The 19,563-nt window shown below is 48.8% G+C and overlaps 1 protein-coding gene across 1 annotated transcript in view; it reads right to left on the bottom strand.

Annotated features, from left to right (window-relative positions):
- Positions 1–418: 418 nt before the first annotated feature.
- Positions 419–19,563, bottom strand: part of LRRC8A (leucine rich repeat containing 8 VRAC subunit A) — a 58,035-nt gene continuing 38,890 nt past the window's right edge. Inside the window, exons 3-5 of the mRNA XM_048512175.1 lie at positions 12,486–14,649; positions 8,181–8,363; positions 419–574 (exon numbers count right to left, since the gene is read on the bottom strand). Coding sequence (XP_048368132.1) covers positions 419–574; positions 8,181–8,363; positions 12,486–14,642 — 2,496 coding nt within the window. The 5' untranslated portion in view covers positions 14,643–14,649. The remainder of the gene's footprint in view (positions 575–8,180; positions 8,364–12,485; positions 14,650–19,563) is intronic.

The raw sequence follows: 19,563 nt of genomic DNA, 5'->3' as shown, positions 1-19,563 counted from the left end.
AAGAGGGGGAAGAGGAGGAAGAGGAGGAGGAGGAGGAAGAGGAAGAGGAAGAGGAAGAGGAGTTTGGATTTATATCCCCCCTTTCTCTCCTGCAGGAGACTCAAAGGGGCTTACAACCTCCTTGCCCTTCCCCCGCTCACAACAAACACCCTGTGAGGTGGGTGGGGCTGAGAGAGCTCCGAGAAGCTGTGACTAGCCCAAGGTCACCCAGCTGGCGTGTGTGGGAGTGCCCAGGCTAATCTGAATTCCCCAGATAAGCCTCCACAGCTCAGGCGGCAGAGCTGGGAATCCAACCCGGTTCCTCCAGATTAGATACACGAGCTCTTAACCTCCTACGCCACTGCTACTCTAAGAAAGGCTTGCTGCTGCACTTCAAATAAAGCGATTCCAAAGGAGAACCTTAAATAGTGCAACTTCATTATGGCGGGAAAGGGTCCTTGGCCAGAGAATCTGAAAACGTGAACGGCACAGTCTTGCGACAGGATACATCTGCATAGTCTTCCCGCTGTTGCAAGACCATTCCTGAGAAACAAACATTAGTTTTCCACTGACAGTCGGCTGTAGCCAGGATGATCTACACATGGAGAAATGCAGAAATGACGGCTGAAGTCTGCAATTAGTCCCGGCCCTTCAGTAAACACATCTGCAACTTTATCTACTGCTCTTATCAAACTCTCCTACTCAACCAACCCCCAGTTTACAGAATATTATTTCTATGTATTTCTCTGAGGGACAAACATCCATCGGACAATGTGTTGTCGAAGGCTTTCATGGCTGGATTCAACTGGTTGTTGTGGGTTTCCCGTGGTCTGGAAGATCTTGTTTCTAACGTTTCGCCTCAGACGAAACAATTCTCCAATTGTTTGTAAACTTTGGTAACAGACAATTGTTTGTTAATTTTCCTTATCCATGATCATTATTTTCCCTCCTTTAGCAGTGGCGTAGGAGGTTAAGAGCTCATATATCTAATCTGGAGGAACCGGGTTTGATTCCCAGCTCTGCCGCCTGAGCTGTGGAGGCTTATCTGGGGAATTCAGATTAGCCTGTGCACTCCCACACACGCCAGCTGGGTGACCTTGGGCTAGTCACAGCTTCTCGGAGCTCTCTCAGCCCCACCCACCTCACAGGGTGTTTGTTGTGAGGGGGGAAGGGCAAGGAGATCGTCAGCCCCTTTGAGTCTCCTGCAGGAGAGAAAGGGGGGATATAAATCCAAACTCTTCTTCTTCTTCTTCTTCCTTTATCAGCACATTTTGTAATCAATGATTTATGTGAAGAGATTTCTTTGATCAAGTTACAATGTTCTTTTGTAATATTATGCCTCTTATACAGCGTTTGTACCCTTTCTATCTCTATATTGAACCCTTGATGAAAAACATTGATTGCTGGACACGTTGATTGCTGGACACAGCCCGGAAAATCCACAACAACCATCCATCAGGCAACTTCTCACGAAAATCTACTATGACCCAGCACTTTTAAACTTGCAAAGCAATCCCCCCCCCCCCCCGGCCAAAAAAAAATAACCCTTATAGAAGAAGAAGAAGAGTTTGGATTTATATCCCCCCTTTCTCTCCTATAGGAGACTCAAAGGGGCTTACAATCTCCTTGCCCTTCCCCCCCACAACAAACACCATGTGACGTAGGTGGGGCTGAGACAGCTCCGGAAAGCTGTGACTAGCCCAAGGTCACCCAGCTGGCATGTATGGGAGTGCATAGGCTAATCTGAATTCCCCAGAGGAGCCTGAACAACTCAGGCAGCAGAGCTGGGAATCAAACCCGGTTCCTCCAGATCAGAGTGCACCTGCTCTTAGCCACTATGCCACTGCTGCTCTTATAGTCCACTTATGCACAAGTAGCCACCTTTGGCCTTACAGCAGGGGGGGGCAGGGGGGGGGAAGAGAAGGAGCCAGCAGAAAAGCTTCTCTGCCTACTCAGCTGCCAGCAATTCTTTTTTGCTATAGGCCACCAGGCTATTCTATGAATCAGTGTGGTACTGTGGCTAACAGCAACAGACTCTAATACACAGGTGTCCTTCCAGATGTTATGGACTACAATTCCCATCATCGCCCGCCAGCTTGATGCTGGCAGGGGATGATGGGAACTGTAGTCCATAACATCTGGAGGGCCGCGAGTTTGACACCTATGCTCTAATAGGAAGAACCAGGTCCCCTTCCGCACTCCTCCACATGAAGCCTGCTGGAGGATCTTGGGCCAGCAACAGTTCTCTCAGAACTCTCTCAGCCCATGCAGAGAGGCGGGCAGTGGCAAACCACCTACGAATGTCTCTTGCCTTGAAAACTCTATGGGGTTGCCGTAAGTCAGATGTGAATTGGTGGTGCTTTTCCACTAGTACCAGGCTACAGACACGCAGACTCCAGGTTTTGCATCAAAGAGAGTTCCTAAACATGTGGCCACTGTAGGTCTTGTTGATCCCCTTCGTCACTGGCTGCAACTTGGCTGCAAACTGAAATAAATGCCTGTTTTGAAGGTGCTACTTCCATTTACTTTGTGCATTTCCTTGCTGCGACTGTTTACCCTTGCTTACCCAAAAGTCCAAAATATTCTGAGAGACCCGTCTCATCCAGCACACTCTCTTTTTGAACTGTTACCATCTGGCAGATCGAGCAAGCAGGTGGTCTACCAAAACTAGGGACAAAAGAGGTGCTAAGATGACAGCTTCTACTCTAGAGCTGTGGCTATGCTGAACTCCGCGGCTTCGTGTGGATGTGTTTGGGGCTGTGTAGGGATGGGTGGAGGAAGGGGAAAGTGAGGATGGGGTATGAGTCTGAAATTGTGTCCATCGAGGAATGCTGCTGTAAATTTTCATTGTGCGTGCACAATGACAATAAAAATGCTTATGCTTATGCTTACACCAAGGCAGAGTCCCTCAGATCCAGTGACTGTGCCCACTGGGAAGTAAAGCAAGGTATCAAGTAAATAATAATAAAAAAATAACAAGTTGTGGTCATTTCTCCCATGCCTGCAGGGAGCAGAGACTTGTTAGCTGTTTCATTGGAGGCCCAGCAGAGCAGGAGAAGGCGGAAAGAAAAAGACATGCCGCTTTTAGCATTCCCATCAGGCTGGTAAATAAATCCTCTATGTGGAGACTAAAAAGAGAGAGACAAAGGCCACAAAGCTTAGACTTTCAAGGACTTTTGATACGCAAAAAAAGAAGAAGCCCTGCCCAGTAGCTGTAGAAAATCTGTCTCTTCTATTACCCTTGTGTGAACTGAGTTCTTGCCAGCGAGGAAACACGCAGCCTTCTATTTGATTGCAAAGTCTTAAAAAGTTTGCCCCATCTGCTTTTGTGCTCAATAACATTCAGCAACCCTCTCCACAGAAAGACTCGTGTTGTTCATCAACTGGTGAAAAAAATCTGTGCTTTTGGATCCGGTGCTAGATCATGTCCCACCCTCTCTCATTGCTCCTCACAACTGAGGCAGTCAGGAACAGCTTCACTGGATAAAAACAGAGTGGAGAAAGAAGAGAGGACAACCTAAAGGTGGCCCCACCGTCACGAGCCAGCCCCTGGCGACTTACCAGGACACAGAGGACTCTGAGGCAGAACCTGAGGACACAGAGTTGGCTGCTCCTGGGGAAGACTAGGCAGCAGAGCCGACGCCCAGGCCTTCCCTGCCTGATGACATACAGGTGGAGGAGCCTGCAGATCCTCCTGGGGAACCCAGTAATGAGCCAGCTATGCAGAGGAGGCAGCAGCAGAGGCTGCTACTGCAGAAGCACAGAAGGAGTGATGGTTCGGCAGCAAGATAGGGGAGATTAGAAGTCCTTGCATCTGATGAGGACTAACTCCTGACAGAATCCCAGCCCACTGAACAAGGCTCTCTATATACCAGTAAGCCTTGCTGTGAGCTTGCTTCTGCCTGGGTGCAACAAGCGTGTTACCTGTCGCCGCTGTGTGCCTGCTTCTGCATTGATTCCTAGCCTGCTCCTCAATTGTCCTTGACCCATTGGACTGTGACCTGACTACACTTTGGCTGCCGCCTGCCTTGACCTACTGGACTGTGACCTGACCACGCTTGTGCTTGCCACCACCCCAAGGTGGTCCTGTGTTCAGATGGAAGGGAAAGAAGAGCCACAGCACCATAAGAACAATCCTGCTGGGTTAGTTAGACCAATGGCCCATTTACCCCTGCACTGTTTTTTTCACAGTGTTCCTGCCTCGGTAACCTGGCGTTAGTAGATTTCCCACAGCTCTTCCTGCTGGTAAGAAATCTCCCGCTTCCGCTCAGCGCACATACTGAAGTGAGAGGAAATGCTCCTGGAAAATGCTCCAGGTTAACGGGGGACTCATTTAGTGTCCCTGACATGATATTGCTTCCAGCACAGCCCAGAAATAATGTCATCAAGACTCTATGGTTAAACCATAAAGTTTGGGTGAATGCTACTGCATTGCATCCAGTGTGATACCATTGTGTCTGGATCATGCCAGAAGTGTCATCATTACACCGGGGACACTGTTGGGCCCCCTGAAACAGCCCACATTTTCTGCACCTCCCACCTATTGCCAGGCAGTGCCTAGCAACCCTACCTGGCCACAGAGAACATGTCATCATGCTTCCCGCCCCCATCAAGTGGAATTCAGAAGCATGCTGCCTTAGAACATGGAGGTTTCATTTCATTACAATGGCTAATGGCTACTGATGAAATTACCCTTCAAGAAATTTGTCTAATCCCTTTTGAAGGCCATCCAAGCAAGTGACCAACAGACAAATTATGCAGTCTACAAAGCATTAGCTTCTGTCTGTCCTAAATCTACTACCTATTAACTTCATCAGGGCCCCCCAAGTCCTACCAATTTAGGAGGAGGAAAAATTGCTCTCTAACCACTTTATCCACACTGTTTATTCTTTATGAATCTCCACCGTATGTGTGCATGTGTGTGTGTGTAAAGTGCATCAAGTCCACAGGGTTTTCAAGGTTAGAGACTATCGGAGGTGGTTTACCACTGCCTGCCTCTCCAAAATCTTCCTTGGTGGTCTCTTATCCAAGCACTAACCTTGCTTAGCTTCCCAGATCTGGCAAGACTGGGATGAAGAATAGTATAGTCTAGTCCAGTGGTAGCGAACCTTTGGCACTCCAGATGTTATGGACTACAATTCCCATCAGTCCCTGCCAGCATGGCCAAGTGGCAGGGCTGATGGGAATTGTAGTCCATAACATCTGGAGTGCCAAAGGTTCGCCACCACGGGTCTAGCCCAATCGCCACCTCATCTTCTAATGCAGTGATTTTCAACCAGGGTTCCGTGGTGCCCCTTCGAACTGCCGGAGCATGTCCCCTAGGGACTGCGGGAAGAATTTGGCAACCCTCGCTGGTGGTACCCCGTCAGCCAGCATGACATGGAGCTGGTTTCAGGCAGGCCTGCCACAAGGTCAGTAGTTACCTCCCCTGCTATTCCTTCATCCTGGGAGGGAAGGCAAGAGGGCAATTGGGAGGAAGGTGGGGATGGCAGGGTACTGCGGAGATATGAAGAGTGAAGTCAAGGATACCGTGACATCGAAAAGGTTGGTAAACACTGTTCTAGTGAATAATGTTTTTTTCTAATAACGTTTTGATTTGGATGGCCCTGGCCAGCTCAGTCTCATCAGATCATGGAAGCTAGGAGGTTAATGTGTTACCTGCTTGGGTGGGAGATCACCAAGGGGGTCCCGGGCTGCTAAGCAGCGGCAGGCCACGACAAATCACCTCCCAACCTCAGCTTTGCCATCACTACATCTGACTGACAGCCCTTGATCATTTAAGAACAAAGCAAAAATACCTTAAAGTTTATTCTAACTCTTTATTCTTTCCCCCTAGAGCAGTGGTGGCGAACCAATGGCACGGGTGCCAGAGGTGGCATTAGAGCTCCCAAGTGCTCAGATGGGCAAGCGACAAACAGAGTCACTAGCACCGTGAAGAACAATTGGCCTGGGCCGCCTGCTGGCTCCTCGATTATTAGCTTTAAACCTAAGACCTAGTTTTGGGAAAAGCTGTAGGTAACCTGATAAGTGCTGTTAAACCTCTACTCGATTTCACATGTTACATAAACTACAGCCATAATCCTTTACCTGGGGAGTAAGCCTCGTTGCTGGTAATGGCTTGCTTCTGAGTGAACCTCCTAGGTCGATTCACCCATTGGAAGAATTGCACGGTTGTTTCAAAGCAAAGCCACCGACTACCACCGCTTTACCCCGAAAGTAACGCACACCCTTCGAGTCCACCCATTTTTCTAAACTAAAACTCCAGCATTCAGGCTAAACTAGTTTGCTGGCCCTTTACATAAATATGGTTTGGGGCTAAAAAATTTGGGTAATTCTTGGTCTTGAAAAGGTTCGCCATCACTGCCCTAGAGAAAGTGTGCTACTCTATTTGTTTAAGTTACATTTTCCCCAGCCAGAGGCGGAGCTACTGGGGGAGGAGGTGCGCACTGCACTGGGTGTGCGCCTGGGTGTGTGTGGAAAATCACCCCTCCCCCGAAAGCGTATCCTCGTTCCTCGTACTTCAATATTACATTTTCCTTAGTTCAGCCTGAGAGTGAGAAGAAAGCGTTCTGTTCGAAGATTCTGAGGCTGAAAACAGCCTGGTGGGAACTACACTTCCCAGGAGACCTTGCGAGCCCCCAGGTCTCATGGGAAGTGTAGTTCCCACCAGGTCATTTTCAGCCTCAAGTGAACAGGCCGCTTTTTCCAGTCTGCACTTTCAAGCTGAACTAAGGTAAGTGTGTAGCGGGGCGGGGCGCTGCCGGGGGTGGGGAGGGGGGCAGAAAATGCAGAGCGCGCACCGGGCGTAGTATGGCCCAGCTATGCCTCCGTCCCCAGCCAAAAACTTTTCAAATGCAGGGAGCCTCACTGGTCCATGTATAAGAGCTGCAAACAACAGTGTGAAACAATGTGAAAACCTCAGAAGAGCAAGCTCATTTTGGAATTGCAGGTGCTCAAACAAGCAAAGCAGCGGAGAGAGAAAAGGAAAAGAGTCTGTCGGCAAAGGGGGTGATCTGTTTGGACAGTTGCATCTGTTTGGAAGGTGCAACTGTTTGGAAGATGCAACTTTGGGACAGTTGCGTCTGTTTGGAAGATGCCACTATCCCAAGGTGACAATTTTACCCCAAAATCCACCCTCTGCATGCTAAATGAGTTTTGTGCACCCAAGATCTTTGGCACAAAGCATACTGAGATAAAGAATTAACAGGCACCTCCCTTGGAAAAGATAAGAGCCAGCAATTACTTAGATAGGTCTCCAAAGCCGGTCAGAACACAGAGTTACAACACAGAAGAGAAACATGGCAGTCCTGATATTAGCAAAGCCGGATATTAATTTTAGAGAGTGCAACCAGATATATATTAATTTTAGAGAGTGCAACCAGATATAAATCCAGTAGCGGAGAAGTTAAGGATACAGGGATGCATTTAACATTACACCAGTGGTGGGATCCAAAAATTTTAGCAACAGGTTCCCATGGTGGTGGGATTCAAACTGTGGCATAGCGCCAATGGGGCTGGGCGGGGCATGATGGGGGCGTGGCCAGGCATTCCTGGGGCGGGGCATTCCTGGGCGGGGCTGTGGCAAGGTCGCAGCCGCTGTGCCTGTCCTTGGACGGGAAACGAATGCACGCAGGCGCAGGCTGCCATGCACGCCGGTGCATCTCCTGCTAGACTGCTTCCAGCTTCTGCGCGCTACTGCTGAGAGGAGGGCGTAACTATGGCAAAAAATCACGTGGCAAAATCCCCAATTAGTAACCCCCTCTCGGCACACACAAATAATTAGTAACCTACTCTCGGGAACCTGTGAGAACCTGCTGGATCCCACCTCTGCATTACACTAAATCAGGGGTGTCCAACTCTGGCACCCCAGATGTTCATGGACTATAATTCCCATCAACCCCTGCCAGCATGGCCATTTTGGCCACGCTGGCAGGGGCTGATGGGAATCATAGTCCATGGACATTTGGGGTGCCAGAGTTGGACACCCCTGCACTAAATAGTGATGTTGGATGGGGCAAAAGGGTACCCAGGATAGTCTGTCCTGGCAAAATACAACGCAAGTACGATGATGAACGGTATTTATTTCAACAGGAGCTTACAGGAGCTACAGCTAAGCTGGGGTTGTGTTGCCTTCTGCAAGGGCCTTCCTGATAGGCCCTCTAATCCAAGCCCCTGCTCAGCGCCCAAAATCTAAAGCTCACACGTCCCCCAACAGACTGCCGTTCAGGTCGTAGCACCCAGCCTGAGGATTCGGCTCCCAAATCCAACTTCCGGGTCAAATTAAGTCCTGGCTCCCCCGCCACAGTGCTGATAATTATTCTCTCTCCCTGTCTGTAAAAACTACCCAGCTCTAGCCTCACGGTGGAGCCGCTGTACATTGAATCCTATGTATTTAGAACCCAACAAGACTCAGGAGGCCATGCAGTACATGTTTACTTTTGCATTAGCAAGCAAATATGCCAAGAATAATTCTAGGCTCACGCTGTCTAGTAGCTACCATCCTGTCTAGGAGCAGCAGTGGCGTAGTGGTTAAGAGCAGGTCCACTCTAATCTGGAGGAACCGGGTTTGATCCCCCGCTCTGCCGCCTGAGCTGTGGAGGCTTATCTGGGGAATTCAGATTAGCCTGGGCACTCCAACACACGCCGGCTGGGTGATCTTGGGATAGTCACCGTTCTTCTGAGCTCTCTCAGCCCGACCCACCTCACAGGGTGTTTGTTGTGAGGGGGGAAGGGCGAGGAGATTGTAAGCCCCTTTGAGTCTTCTACAGGAGAGAAAGGGGGATATAAATCCAATCTTCTTCTTCTTTGTGTTGCAAGCTCCCAACCACGTAAACGACCACGTAAAAAGGTACACAAAGCTCTGTGGTTTTAGGCCACCGCTCGGAAAACCTGTCAAATCCAGATGACAAAGGGCTATGCTACTGAAGCAACTGTAGTTGATTGAGGAATTAGGACGGCTCAGATTGCAAAGAGTTTGTAGGAGTAAAGCGGGCTGGGCACTTGAGAGCTTCAAATAGGGGAGGCAGAAATCGACTGGAGTGATATCTTTGATCAGCAAACAGCTGTATGTGTGTTGCGGGTGTGCAAGCACACTCTATTTCCCAAAAGATCCTTTTAGTAGCAAACAGGAGGGCTAGGGTGTGGGGGAGAGACAGAGGGCGATTCCGCACACGAGTAAAATAGGTTCGACCCAGTTCCCTGAGAAGGGTACTAGCCTAGGTCGAAGCCATTGTTGTTCCCCACTGCAACCAGCTTGATCCCAGCTCGGAAGGCGGAATCATCCTGTGCCTTTTTGCCGCTCCGTTCCGATTGGCTACGGTTCTACGGCCATGTTCCCTCTATCCCCACACGTTATAAAAAAAAACTGCCACAGGAATGGAGGGACGAAGGTGGCGTTTTTTGATTGGCCAGCTGTACGCATGCCCGAAACACTCAGCTGTGATTGGCTGAATGGGGGACTCCTGGCACCAGAGATTCCGCACTTTACTGGAATCGAAGCTTCGAGTTCGAGCTGGTTCCCTTGAAAAGTAGTAGTAGTTCCCAACCGGAGTCGGAAATTTGACCGCTATTACATGGGGCAAAGCTGGTACAAAACCACATTTTCAGATCCCAGTGGTTGTAGCTGGAGCACCTTAATGGTTGAACGCGAGTTCAACTTAGGTCGATAACCCAAGTGTGGAATCAACCAGAGAGGCACTGGGCTTGAGCAAGTATGCTCCTCAGATCATAGTCCACCACCCTCACATCAAAACACATATGGACGGATGAAGCTGCTGTACACCAAATTAGCTCACTGGTCCACGAAGGTCAGAATTGCCTGCTCAGACGGGCAGCGGCTCGTCAGTATCTCAGACTAAGGTTTTTCACAACACCTATGACCAGGTAACTCTCAACTGGAGATGCCTAGGGTTGAACTGGAGATGCCTAGGGTTGAACGCCAAGCAGATGCTCTACCAAGGCTCTTCCCACTCACCCGTATGCTTTCTGCCTCCCAGCAATCAAGCTGAAATGCAGTGCCCTCAGCCAGGTTTAGCGACGGGAATGACCCCCCCGAATGTTCCCCCATCCACGTTATTTTCCGAATTTCCAGGTTTCTTCCTCTAGGACAGTGATGGCGAACCTTTTCGAGACCAAGTGCCCAAATTGCAACCCAAAACCCACTTATTTATCACAAAGTGCCAACACGGCAATTTAACCTGAATACTGAGGTTTTAGTTTCGAAAAAATGGTTGGCTCCGAGGCGTGCGTTACTCGGGAGTAAGCTTGGTGGTAGTCGGTGGCTTTGCTTTGAAGCAACCGTGCAACTCTTCCAACAGGTGAATCACGATCCTAGGAGGGTTTACTCAGAAGCAAGCCCCATTGCCAGCAACCGAGCTTACTCCCAGGTAAAGGATCGTGCTTTAGTTTTTCCCATGAAAATCAGTGGGGTTTAGCAGTGCTTAACAGGGATACCTACACTGCTTTCCCAAAACTAGGTCTTAGGTTTAATGCTAATAATTGAGCCCAGCGGCACAGGCCAGCCTAGATGTGTGGGGGAGGCACTCTGTTTGCGTGTGCCCACAGAGAGGGGTCTGAGTGCCACCTCTGGCACCCGCGCCATAGGTTCGCCACCACTGCTCTAGTCCAGGGGTCTGCAACCTGTGGCTCTCCAGATGTTCACGGACTACAATTCCCATCAGCCCCTGCCACCATGGCCATGCTGAACATCTTGTGAGCAACAGGTTTCAGACCCCTGCTCTAGTCATAAGAACTAGGAACAGGCTTACAAAAGGAGGGTGGAGAGTGCCAAGACTCAACAAGATGACAGATTTTTTGGAACCTTTATCAGTCTGAATGTTTCCTTTCCTACTAATAAAAGCTTTCGTAACATATGGCTGGTTCGTGCATTTATCCTCCTTCTAGGGCTCCATGCAAAACAGCACCTCCCAACGGCTGACAGTTCCAAAGCTGCAGTAGATCCCTTTTCTAGATCTCTCAGTGTATTGGGATCTAGCAAAGGGAAGAACCAACACTGCCCCATATTCATCCTTGTAACCCAGCACAGTGTTTCACCAAAGGGAATAGGAAATGCCTTCTCTCCCTTGTTTTCTCTGGCATCAGTCGCTCTTGCCTCCCGCTGGTTACTACAGAAAGTAGAGAAATAGATACAGTACACACACTGAAGACGGAGGATTATTATATTCAATAAAATGGAAGCGAGAGGTATTATTATAATTGTCCAGTTACTGAATCCAATGATTGTACATCCAGTTTTTTGAAAAACAAGTAAAATATTTTTTCAACAACAGAAGTTCATTTTTGAGATATATGATCCATATCTTCAATATCTACTGAACGAAAATAGTTCATTTTTTCAATATCTTTCAATTGGGATGGTTATATTCCATATAGAAAGTTCCATATAGAAGATATGGATTATATATCTCAAAAATGAACTTCTGTTGTTGAAAAAATATTTTACTTGTTTTTCAAAAAACTGGATGTACAATCATTGGATTCAGTAACTGGACAATTATAATAATATATATAAATACATTTATTGAATATATTGATCCTCTGTCTTCAGTGTGTGACGCGCTGTCTTGTTCCTCTGTCATATACATTACACACAATTTGGCTTTTTTTATATACCACAGAAAGCAGCCAACAGGAGTCAATGCTCAAAGGAACAAGGATTTCCATCTGACAGTAGAAAAAAGTGAGGCGCTACACTGCCACAAGGGAAACTGAGTTAGAAGGAAGAGATGACTAGTCTGGTGCATCCACTTGTGGCACTTTGTAAACTGGCAGCCACGACAGAGTTTGGGAGGCTTCTTTTTATAGGATTCCTCAGTAATAGGCTAATGTATGTGTGATGGAATAGTGCTGTAAAGCTAGCAGCATCACACCTACATGTTAAAATGGTCTTTGATCGCAGGATGGGGAAACCAAAAGGCCATGGAAATGTACCCAGGACAGGAAGATGCCCAAATAAGGCACTTCAAAGGCTTTGGGCAACCGCAAGGCAAGGAGGGAAGTTTTCTTGGAGACTAAGAACAAAGACCAAGGCGATTCTACCATGAGCTAAGCTAAGAGAAGCACCTCTTGGCGGGAGGTCCCAACAGAACCTAAGAACGTGTTCAGCTGAGCAATCTCTGTAATTGCATTTATGTTTTATTTCTTTGATTTCTGTTTTTCAATAAACCTTTGAGAACTCAGCTGGTCTGGAGTCATTGGAAGGAAAAGAACCCGTGATTGGGGTGAGATAAGTGTGGCTCTCCCAAGCTTGATCTCAGCCTCAATCATCATAGCATGAAACAGCCCCTGGAAAGTTATTATGAACTTCAAGAGCACCTTCCCCATTCTCACACACGATTTCGTCCATTTGCCCTCGGCTTGAGACATCACGTGGGAAAAAGCCATCAACTGCATGCAGCGGCTGCAGGTTCCCAAAGCTCTTAGGAGCAGCCACACCTGGGGATTCCCCTTGTCAGGTAAGAAGGTGCCCCTCCCTTCTCTTTACTCACCCTGTTGGCCGTCACAGCTAGATTTTGTAGGTTCTGCAGCAGGCCAATGTCTGCCGGTATGGAAGTCAAGAGATTGTGGCTGAGGTCCAAGTATCGAAGCTTCCGGCAATAGAAGAGCTGGGTGGGGATCTTCTCAATCTTGTTGCGGTTCAGGTAAAGGCGCTCCAGGTTGGTGAGGTTCCCGATTTGCATGGGGATGTAGGCGATATGGTTGTACCACAGCTTAAGGCAAGTGAGACGGTGCAAGTGCTGGAAGCTGATGATCTCCTCGATGGTCTTGAGGTTATTGTCTTTGAGGTCGATCTCTTGGAGGTTGTGGAGGCTGAAGATGGAGTGAGGGATGCGTTCCAGGTCGCAGCGGATGAGCTCCAGATCCGTCAGGTTGACCATCTTCTTGAGGCTGTTGAGGACGATGAGCTTGGTGCCCTCGTTGTTGATGGAGAGCTTCTGGAGGTGCACCCCAACGTCCGTCACCACCTGCGGCAGCTTGGTCAAGTTGCTCTTCAGTCGCAGCACCTTGAGCCTTTTCAGTTCTCGGAGGCCATCGATGACGATATAGCGGTTGTTTTCAGCACTCAGGTTTCCCGTCAGATGGAGCTCCTCCAAAGTCTTTAAGCTATAAATCCACAGTGGTATCTCCTTGATGTCTGTGAACTTGATGTGCAGGGATTTTAAGTTCTCCCTTAAGAAGGCAAGGGCCGGGGCCTCTATTTTGGCTGCCGTGTGGTACAGCCATAACTCCTTGAGGCTGGTGAGCTGGGCGATGCTAGGCGGGATGGTGACATCGGGAATCAGCTCCAGCTTTAAGACTTCGAGCTCGATGAGGTCAAAGACGGTGTCCGGGATGCCGCTTAGCATAAAGAGATGGAGCTCCAGCTTGTCTTGGGAGTTCTTGGTGATCCTTTGGCGCAGTTTTTCCAAGGTCCATTCGTTGTTGAGGTTCAACTGCCTCAACTTGTTCTCACTGACTTCCGAGAGGAAGACCGCAAAGCGCTTGGAGTAGAGAGGGTCGTACTGGTCAATGAGATGCAGCATGAACGCAAAGTCGTTTTTGACGTCGGGGATGTCGCTGTAGCTGCTCTCCTCTCGGATGGACTCGAAGGAGTACTTCTTGAGGGACCGCCGGAGCATCCACCACAGGGTGTACATGCAAATCAGGCCATAGAAGATCACCAGGCTGATGTAGAAGGAAGCCAGGATCTTGAAGAGAGTCGCCAGAGGGTGAGCACAACGGTACATGCGGTAACCGGTCAGGCTCTCTATGTCCACTTTGCAGTCGACGTCAAAGGTAATGTTATTGACGTAATAGACAGTGTAGCAAATGATGAGAATGAACTTGATCACTTTTATGATGGTTTGCCTCATGTAGAGGCGGTAAACTATGTCCCCTTCTTCCACGTGGGTGCGGAACTTTTTGACCTTCTCAAACAGAGCTTTGGCCTGCTCGCCCTCTTTCTTGTCCAAAACGCCGTTCTCCGTCCGGTCTACTATCCCTTGCTCGATCCGAGATTTCGTCCTCTGCAGCATCGGAGCGGTGGCCTCCACGTCCTCGCTGACGGTGGAGGATTTCTTGTCCATGGAACCGTTCATTTTCCCAAAGGCCGGCTTGGGGTCGCTCTCCTCCACTACGGTCTCGGACAGAGCCCTTGTAGTCCAAGGCGAATCAAAGCACTTCAACAGGATGGAGACAAAATGCTCCAACTTGGAGCTGGTCCTCGGAAACTTGAACCAGAAGTTGCTGCAAGCCAGAAAGATGAGCGTGTGTAGAAGCACCAGGTAAGGGAAATACTTGGCAAACCAATGAAGGCGGTTTTCATAGCACACGGCGTCCACGTAGTTATACTGGTGCCTGTCGAGTTCATATTTGATCCCTGTTGGCCCGGTGTTCGTAGACGACACCACAGAAGAATTAGAGAAACTAGTGTCTGCACTTGCAGGCGCCCAGTCCCTGGAAGAATCGTTGCAAGCATCTTTGGTAATCCATTTGCAAGGCAAGCAAATCATTTTATCCTGGGTGACCTGCAGTGTCCCGCCGAATACTGCAATCATCAGCATTACGATAGAGATGTAATCCGTAAAGACGTCCCACCACGGCTTCAGGATGCGGTACGCTGGCTGGGTGTCGGCAAAGTAACGCAGCTCTGTGACAGGAATCATGGCTCACCTGGAAACAGAGGAGGGGAAAAAAAACAAAGCACAGAAGAAGAAAACATTACCAACAAAAAAACTGCTTTCATTTTCAGACAGGAAGGTCAAAAATACAGTCAGGCTAAGCATGTCGCTGGCTGATAAACCAGGGATGAGGCAGGGGGAGGAAACAGCCAGGCAGCCGACTCCAACTGAGATAAGAGCACACAATAGAAGCTTCCTAAAATGTCTGCTAATTTGACAGAGATTATTCTTGAACTGATAATTTGTGAGAGATCACTCTTCCTCCCGCCTACTTGCCCAGTTTTGCACTTCAGTTCCACTCCCGCTTAGCGCTCTTATTAGTTACTTTCCACCTTCGGCTGCTCCAAGTAGTTTCCAACAGCTTGTGAGTCACGGCATGCAGAACAAGGTTCTAGGATTCTACTCTGAGTTGCAAGAGTACATGGTTCTACCTGGACCAAATGTTAGTTCAGGCCAAGTAAAAACATGTAGGCTAGGCTGCCCAAGAAGTACCACTCAATTGAATCAGTCGTGCTAGCAGCCAGATTTGAAGAGGAGTGCCAAAGAACCGAACTACAGCTCCAAATTTTTCCAAAAGAAGAGAAGTAGTAGTGTTGGTTTTTATACCCTACTTTTGTCTACCGTAACAGAGTTCAGTTCTGCAGGGCCTGCAAGATGGAGATGATGCACCGGGCCTTCAGTTGAGGCAGCTACATGGTTTCGAACTTGCTGGCCTCCGGATCTACCCCTCCTCCTTTTCTCCCCCCCTCCCCCATCCCCTATTACAGTGATGGCGAACCTTTTCAAGACCGAGTGCCCAAACTGCAACCCAAAACCCACTTATTTATCACAAAGTGCCAACACGGCAATTTAACCTGAATACTGAGGTTTTCGTTTAGAAAAAACAGTTTGCTCCGAGGTGTGCATTACTCGGGAGTAAGCTTGGTGAAGCAACCGTGCAACGCTTCGAACGGTGAATCACGACCCTAGGAGGGTTTACTCAGAAGCAAGGCCAGCCTAGATGTGTGTGTGTGGGGGGCAATTTTCCACTCCCCCCACATGACGAACTCTGTGCGCATGTGCCCACAGAGAGGGCTCTGAGTGCCACCTCTGGCACACGTGCCATAGGCTCGCCACCACTGCCCTATTATATTGGGGCACAGGGTTAAATCGGAGAGAGATGGGATTTTCCCCTGCCGGCACTCTGGTAAACTGTTTTAAAGAATTGTCGTGATGCCATCAGGAACTGATAATTAATATTTTATTGCTATTTTAATTGTTGAATTGTTACAGATTATTCATTTTCATATCTGTTAGGCACTCTGAGCCCAGCCGTTAGCTGGGAAGAGCAGGATATCAAGTCTGATAAATAATAACACCTTTAAGGAGTTTCAACATGATTTACAATCACGTTCCATTCCCCTTCCCACAGCAGACATCTTGTGAGTAGGTGGGATCGAGAGAGTTCTGAGAGAACTGTGATTAGCCCAAGGTCACCCAGCAGGCTTCACATGGAGGAGTGGGGAATCAAACCCAGTTCACCAGATTAGAGTTCACCACTCTTACCCCACTCTGAGAAAGAACGAGGAAGAAGAAAATGAGATATGCAAACGTCCTGACCTTGGTCACCTAAACTAGTGTGCTATGTCCAGATCTCTGAACCTAAGGAAGGTCAGCCCGGGTCAGTATTTGAATGAGAGATCACAAAGGAAGTCCAAGGTTGTTATGCAAAGGCTAGCAATAGCAAATCACCTTCATTCATCTCTTGGCTTACAAACCCTCTGGAGTCACCACAAGTCAGCTGTGACTTGACGGCTTTTTACACACACATAAACGCAGGGGGAGCCGGGATAGTGGACCTCTGGCCCTGACTGGCTCTTTATCGACTCAAATCCCCTCCAGATGTTATTGTGTTTCTGTATTCACAGTAGCTTTCCCCAGCCACTGGAGGCCCAAGACTAGAAAGTGAGATTCAACCGTCAAACCTCCACTGAAACTACAATAGCTGCAAACAGATACCACACCACATGGGTGCGGACACACAGCTTTCCAGAACCTCCACCTGAAACTGTTTGCAGCAATTAACCCAAGGAATTTCGTGGAGGCTTACAAGGAGTTGTACATCCGCTAGCCTCGACAGATATCCATCAGAACCTCCCTGGGTGCACCGCAGCAGCCCCTAAACGGCACACCTGAATCCGTCCTCCGCTCCAGGGCTGGGAAGTCCAGGTGAAGCCTCGCAAAACGGAAGGTGAAGCAGGAAAACTGGGTGCTCCTGACGCAGGGTCATCTTGCAGAAGTCGCAAATGCTTGCATGTGTTCTTGCATGCTCCTTGCCTGACAGTCGAATAGATGGGAAGTTGATTCCATGGCTCACTGGCAGCAGCAAATATCATGCAAACTGTCATTGAAAACGGAGACTCGCTTAATAAGAGGTGGCAGAGAGTTGAGTGCGATGAAGACGATCCAAGAAAGAAAGCAAACAATCAAACCAACATCCTAAAATCCCTTCCTCTTCTATCACACTACTGTTGACAGTGTTCTTTACAGTACAATAAGCAACAGGGATAAAGTAACATGGACCTCTGTATGTCAATTGCAGTTATATAACTCCCAAACATTAGCTGTTTATTTCTTTTTATTTCAATTATCTCAACAAGAGGAGGAAAAGTCAAGAGAGATTAAAATCAAGTTAAAAAAAATACTCTGAAGGCCGCTCCCACCTGGCAGAAAGCTCCTTTACTGGGATTCAAAACAGATCCATTTGAGAAAAACAGAAGCAGCAATTCTCCGATCCAGACCTCTGTGGCAAACGGCAGCTATTCCAGACACAAATTGCAGGGTTTCAGCATAATGGAGTTGGAGAAGACTCTGGGAACCATTTTGCAGTTTACAAAATGGCCGCCACCCGTCTTCCTGGGAGCCAGTGACCCACACCCTCCTGGTCCTGCATTCACAGTCCCTCAAACATAGGAACCTAAGAAAGAGCCTGCTGGATCAGATCAGAGCCCATCTAGTCCCGCACTTTGCTACTCGCAGTGGCCCACCAGGTGCCTTTGGGAGCTCACCTGCAGGATGTGAAAGCAATGGCCTTCAGCTGCTGCTGCTGCTGCTCCCGCTGCTCCCGAGCACCTGGTCTGCTAAGGCATTTGCAATCTCAGATCAAGGAGGATCAAGATTGGTAGCCAACGAACGGGGAGCAGCAGTGGTGTAGTGGCTAAGAGCAGTGGCTAAGAGCAGGTGCACTCTAATCTGGAGGAATCGGGTTTGATTCCCAGCTCTGCCGCTTGAGCTGTGGAGGCTTATCTGGGGAATTCAGATTAGCCTGGGCACTCCCACACACGCGGGCTGGGTGACCTTGGGCTAGTCACAGCTTTTCGGAGCTTTCTCAGCCCCACCCACCTCACAGGGTGTTTGTTGCGAGGGGGGAAGGGCAAGGAGATTGTAAACCCCTTTGAGTCTCCTTCAGGAGAGAAAGGAGGAATATAAATCCAAACTCTTCTTCTTCTTCTTCCTCCATAAATCTGTCCAAGCCCCTTTTAAAGCATAACACTCCAGGGTCTTTAACGTGGGTTTTCTTCTTAACGTACTTTAAACTACTGCTTTTGTACAGATGAGCCATTCAAGGCAAATCTTCTCAACGCCTTTAAAGGCGTGCTCATTGGAGGATATGTTTTTAATAATGCTGTTGCTATTATTTATTAAGCTTCTAGACTGCTCTCCCTGTTGAAACAAGCTCAGAGCGGTTTACATCAGTCACTTCAAATAATACAATCATACAATACTTATAAACCAAAGTAGCACTATTATGGCACCCCAACCAAATACATACCCAGCGAGGGGAGGAACACTTCCAAGAACAAATAAAAAGGAAAAGGAAAGGAAGCCCGGCAGAATTGATTTGTGGTTGTGCCCAGTGGTGGGATCCAAAAATTTTAGTAACAGGTTCCCATGGTGGTGGGATTCAAACTGTGGCATAGCGCCAATGGGGCTGGGCGGGGCATGATGGGGGCGTGGCCAGGCATTCCAGGGCGGGGCTGTGGCAAGGACGCAGCCGCTGCGGCAGTCCTTGGGCGGGAAACGAATGCCCGCAGGCGCAGGCTGCCACGCACGCCGGTGCACCTCCTGCTAGACTGCTTCAAGTTCTGCGCGCTACTGCTGAGGAGGAGGAGGGACGTAACTAAGGCAACAATCACGTGGCAAAATCACCAGTTAGTAACCCCCTCTCGGCACACACAAATAATGAGTCACCTACTCTCGGGAACCTGTGAGAACCTGCTGGATCCCACCTCTGGTTGTGCCCCTGCAATCCACAGCTGTCCTTCAAGCTTAATCCACCCCAAGTCCGAGGAATACATGCTCGCAGAACAGGCTCTCTTTAAGAACAAGATCTTCTCTGTGGCTGATATATCTAGTTCAGGGGTTCCCAACGTGGCGCTCATGGGAACCATGGCACCCCCCAAATATTTCAGAACGCAGCTAGGACTTTTCCCCAGCAACACTTTTTCCGATTGGCTGTGAAGGTTTTTTAAATGTTACCCTGACAGTGGCTGCCACCACAGTCTAAGGAACTTCACTAGAGGTAAATTGGAGCAGCCATTTGTGGCCGGTTCTACCTCCTGTAACAGCCATTTTGTGTTCCCACCCACCACACTGTGTTGGAATTACAAAGGTGCTCACGGGCTCAAACAGGTGGAAGACCCCTGGTCTAGAACCTTATTGTCCCGTCTGCCGATCAGAGAGTTCAGGGAAATGTGCCTGGCGAAGGGTTGCAGGCTCCTGGTTGGGAAATACCTGGAGATGTGGGGGTGGGGGTGGGGTTAGGTGGAGCCTGAGGAAGGCAGGATTTGGGGAGGGATGAGGTCTAGCAGGGTACAATGCCATATAGCAGCGGTTCTCAACCTGGGGGTCGCGACCCCTTTGGGGG

The sequence above is a fragment of the Sphaerodactylus townsendi genome, linkage group LG12 (genome assembly GCF_021028975.2).
Source record: "Sphaerodactylus townsendi isolate TG3544 linkage group LG12, MPM_Stown_v2.3, whole genome shotgun sequence".
Taxonomy (NCBI): Eukaryota; Metazoa; Chordata; class Lepidosauria; order Squamata; family Sphaerodactylidae; genus Sphaerodactylus; species Sphaerodactylus townsendi.
Note: the sequence above shows the minus strand (reverse complement) of the source record. Positions and strands in the feature narration are given on the sequence as shown.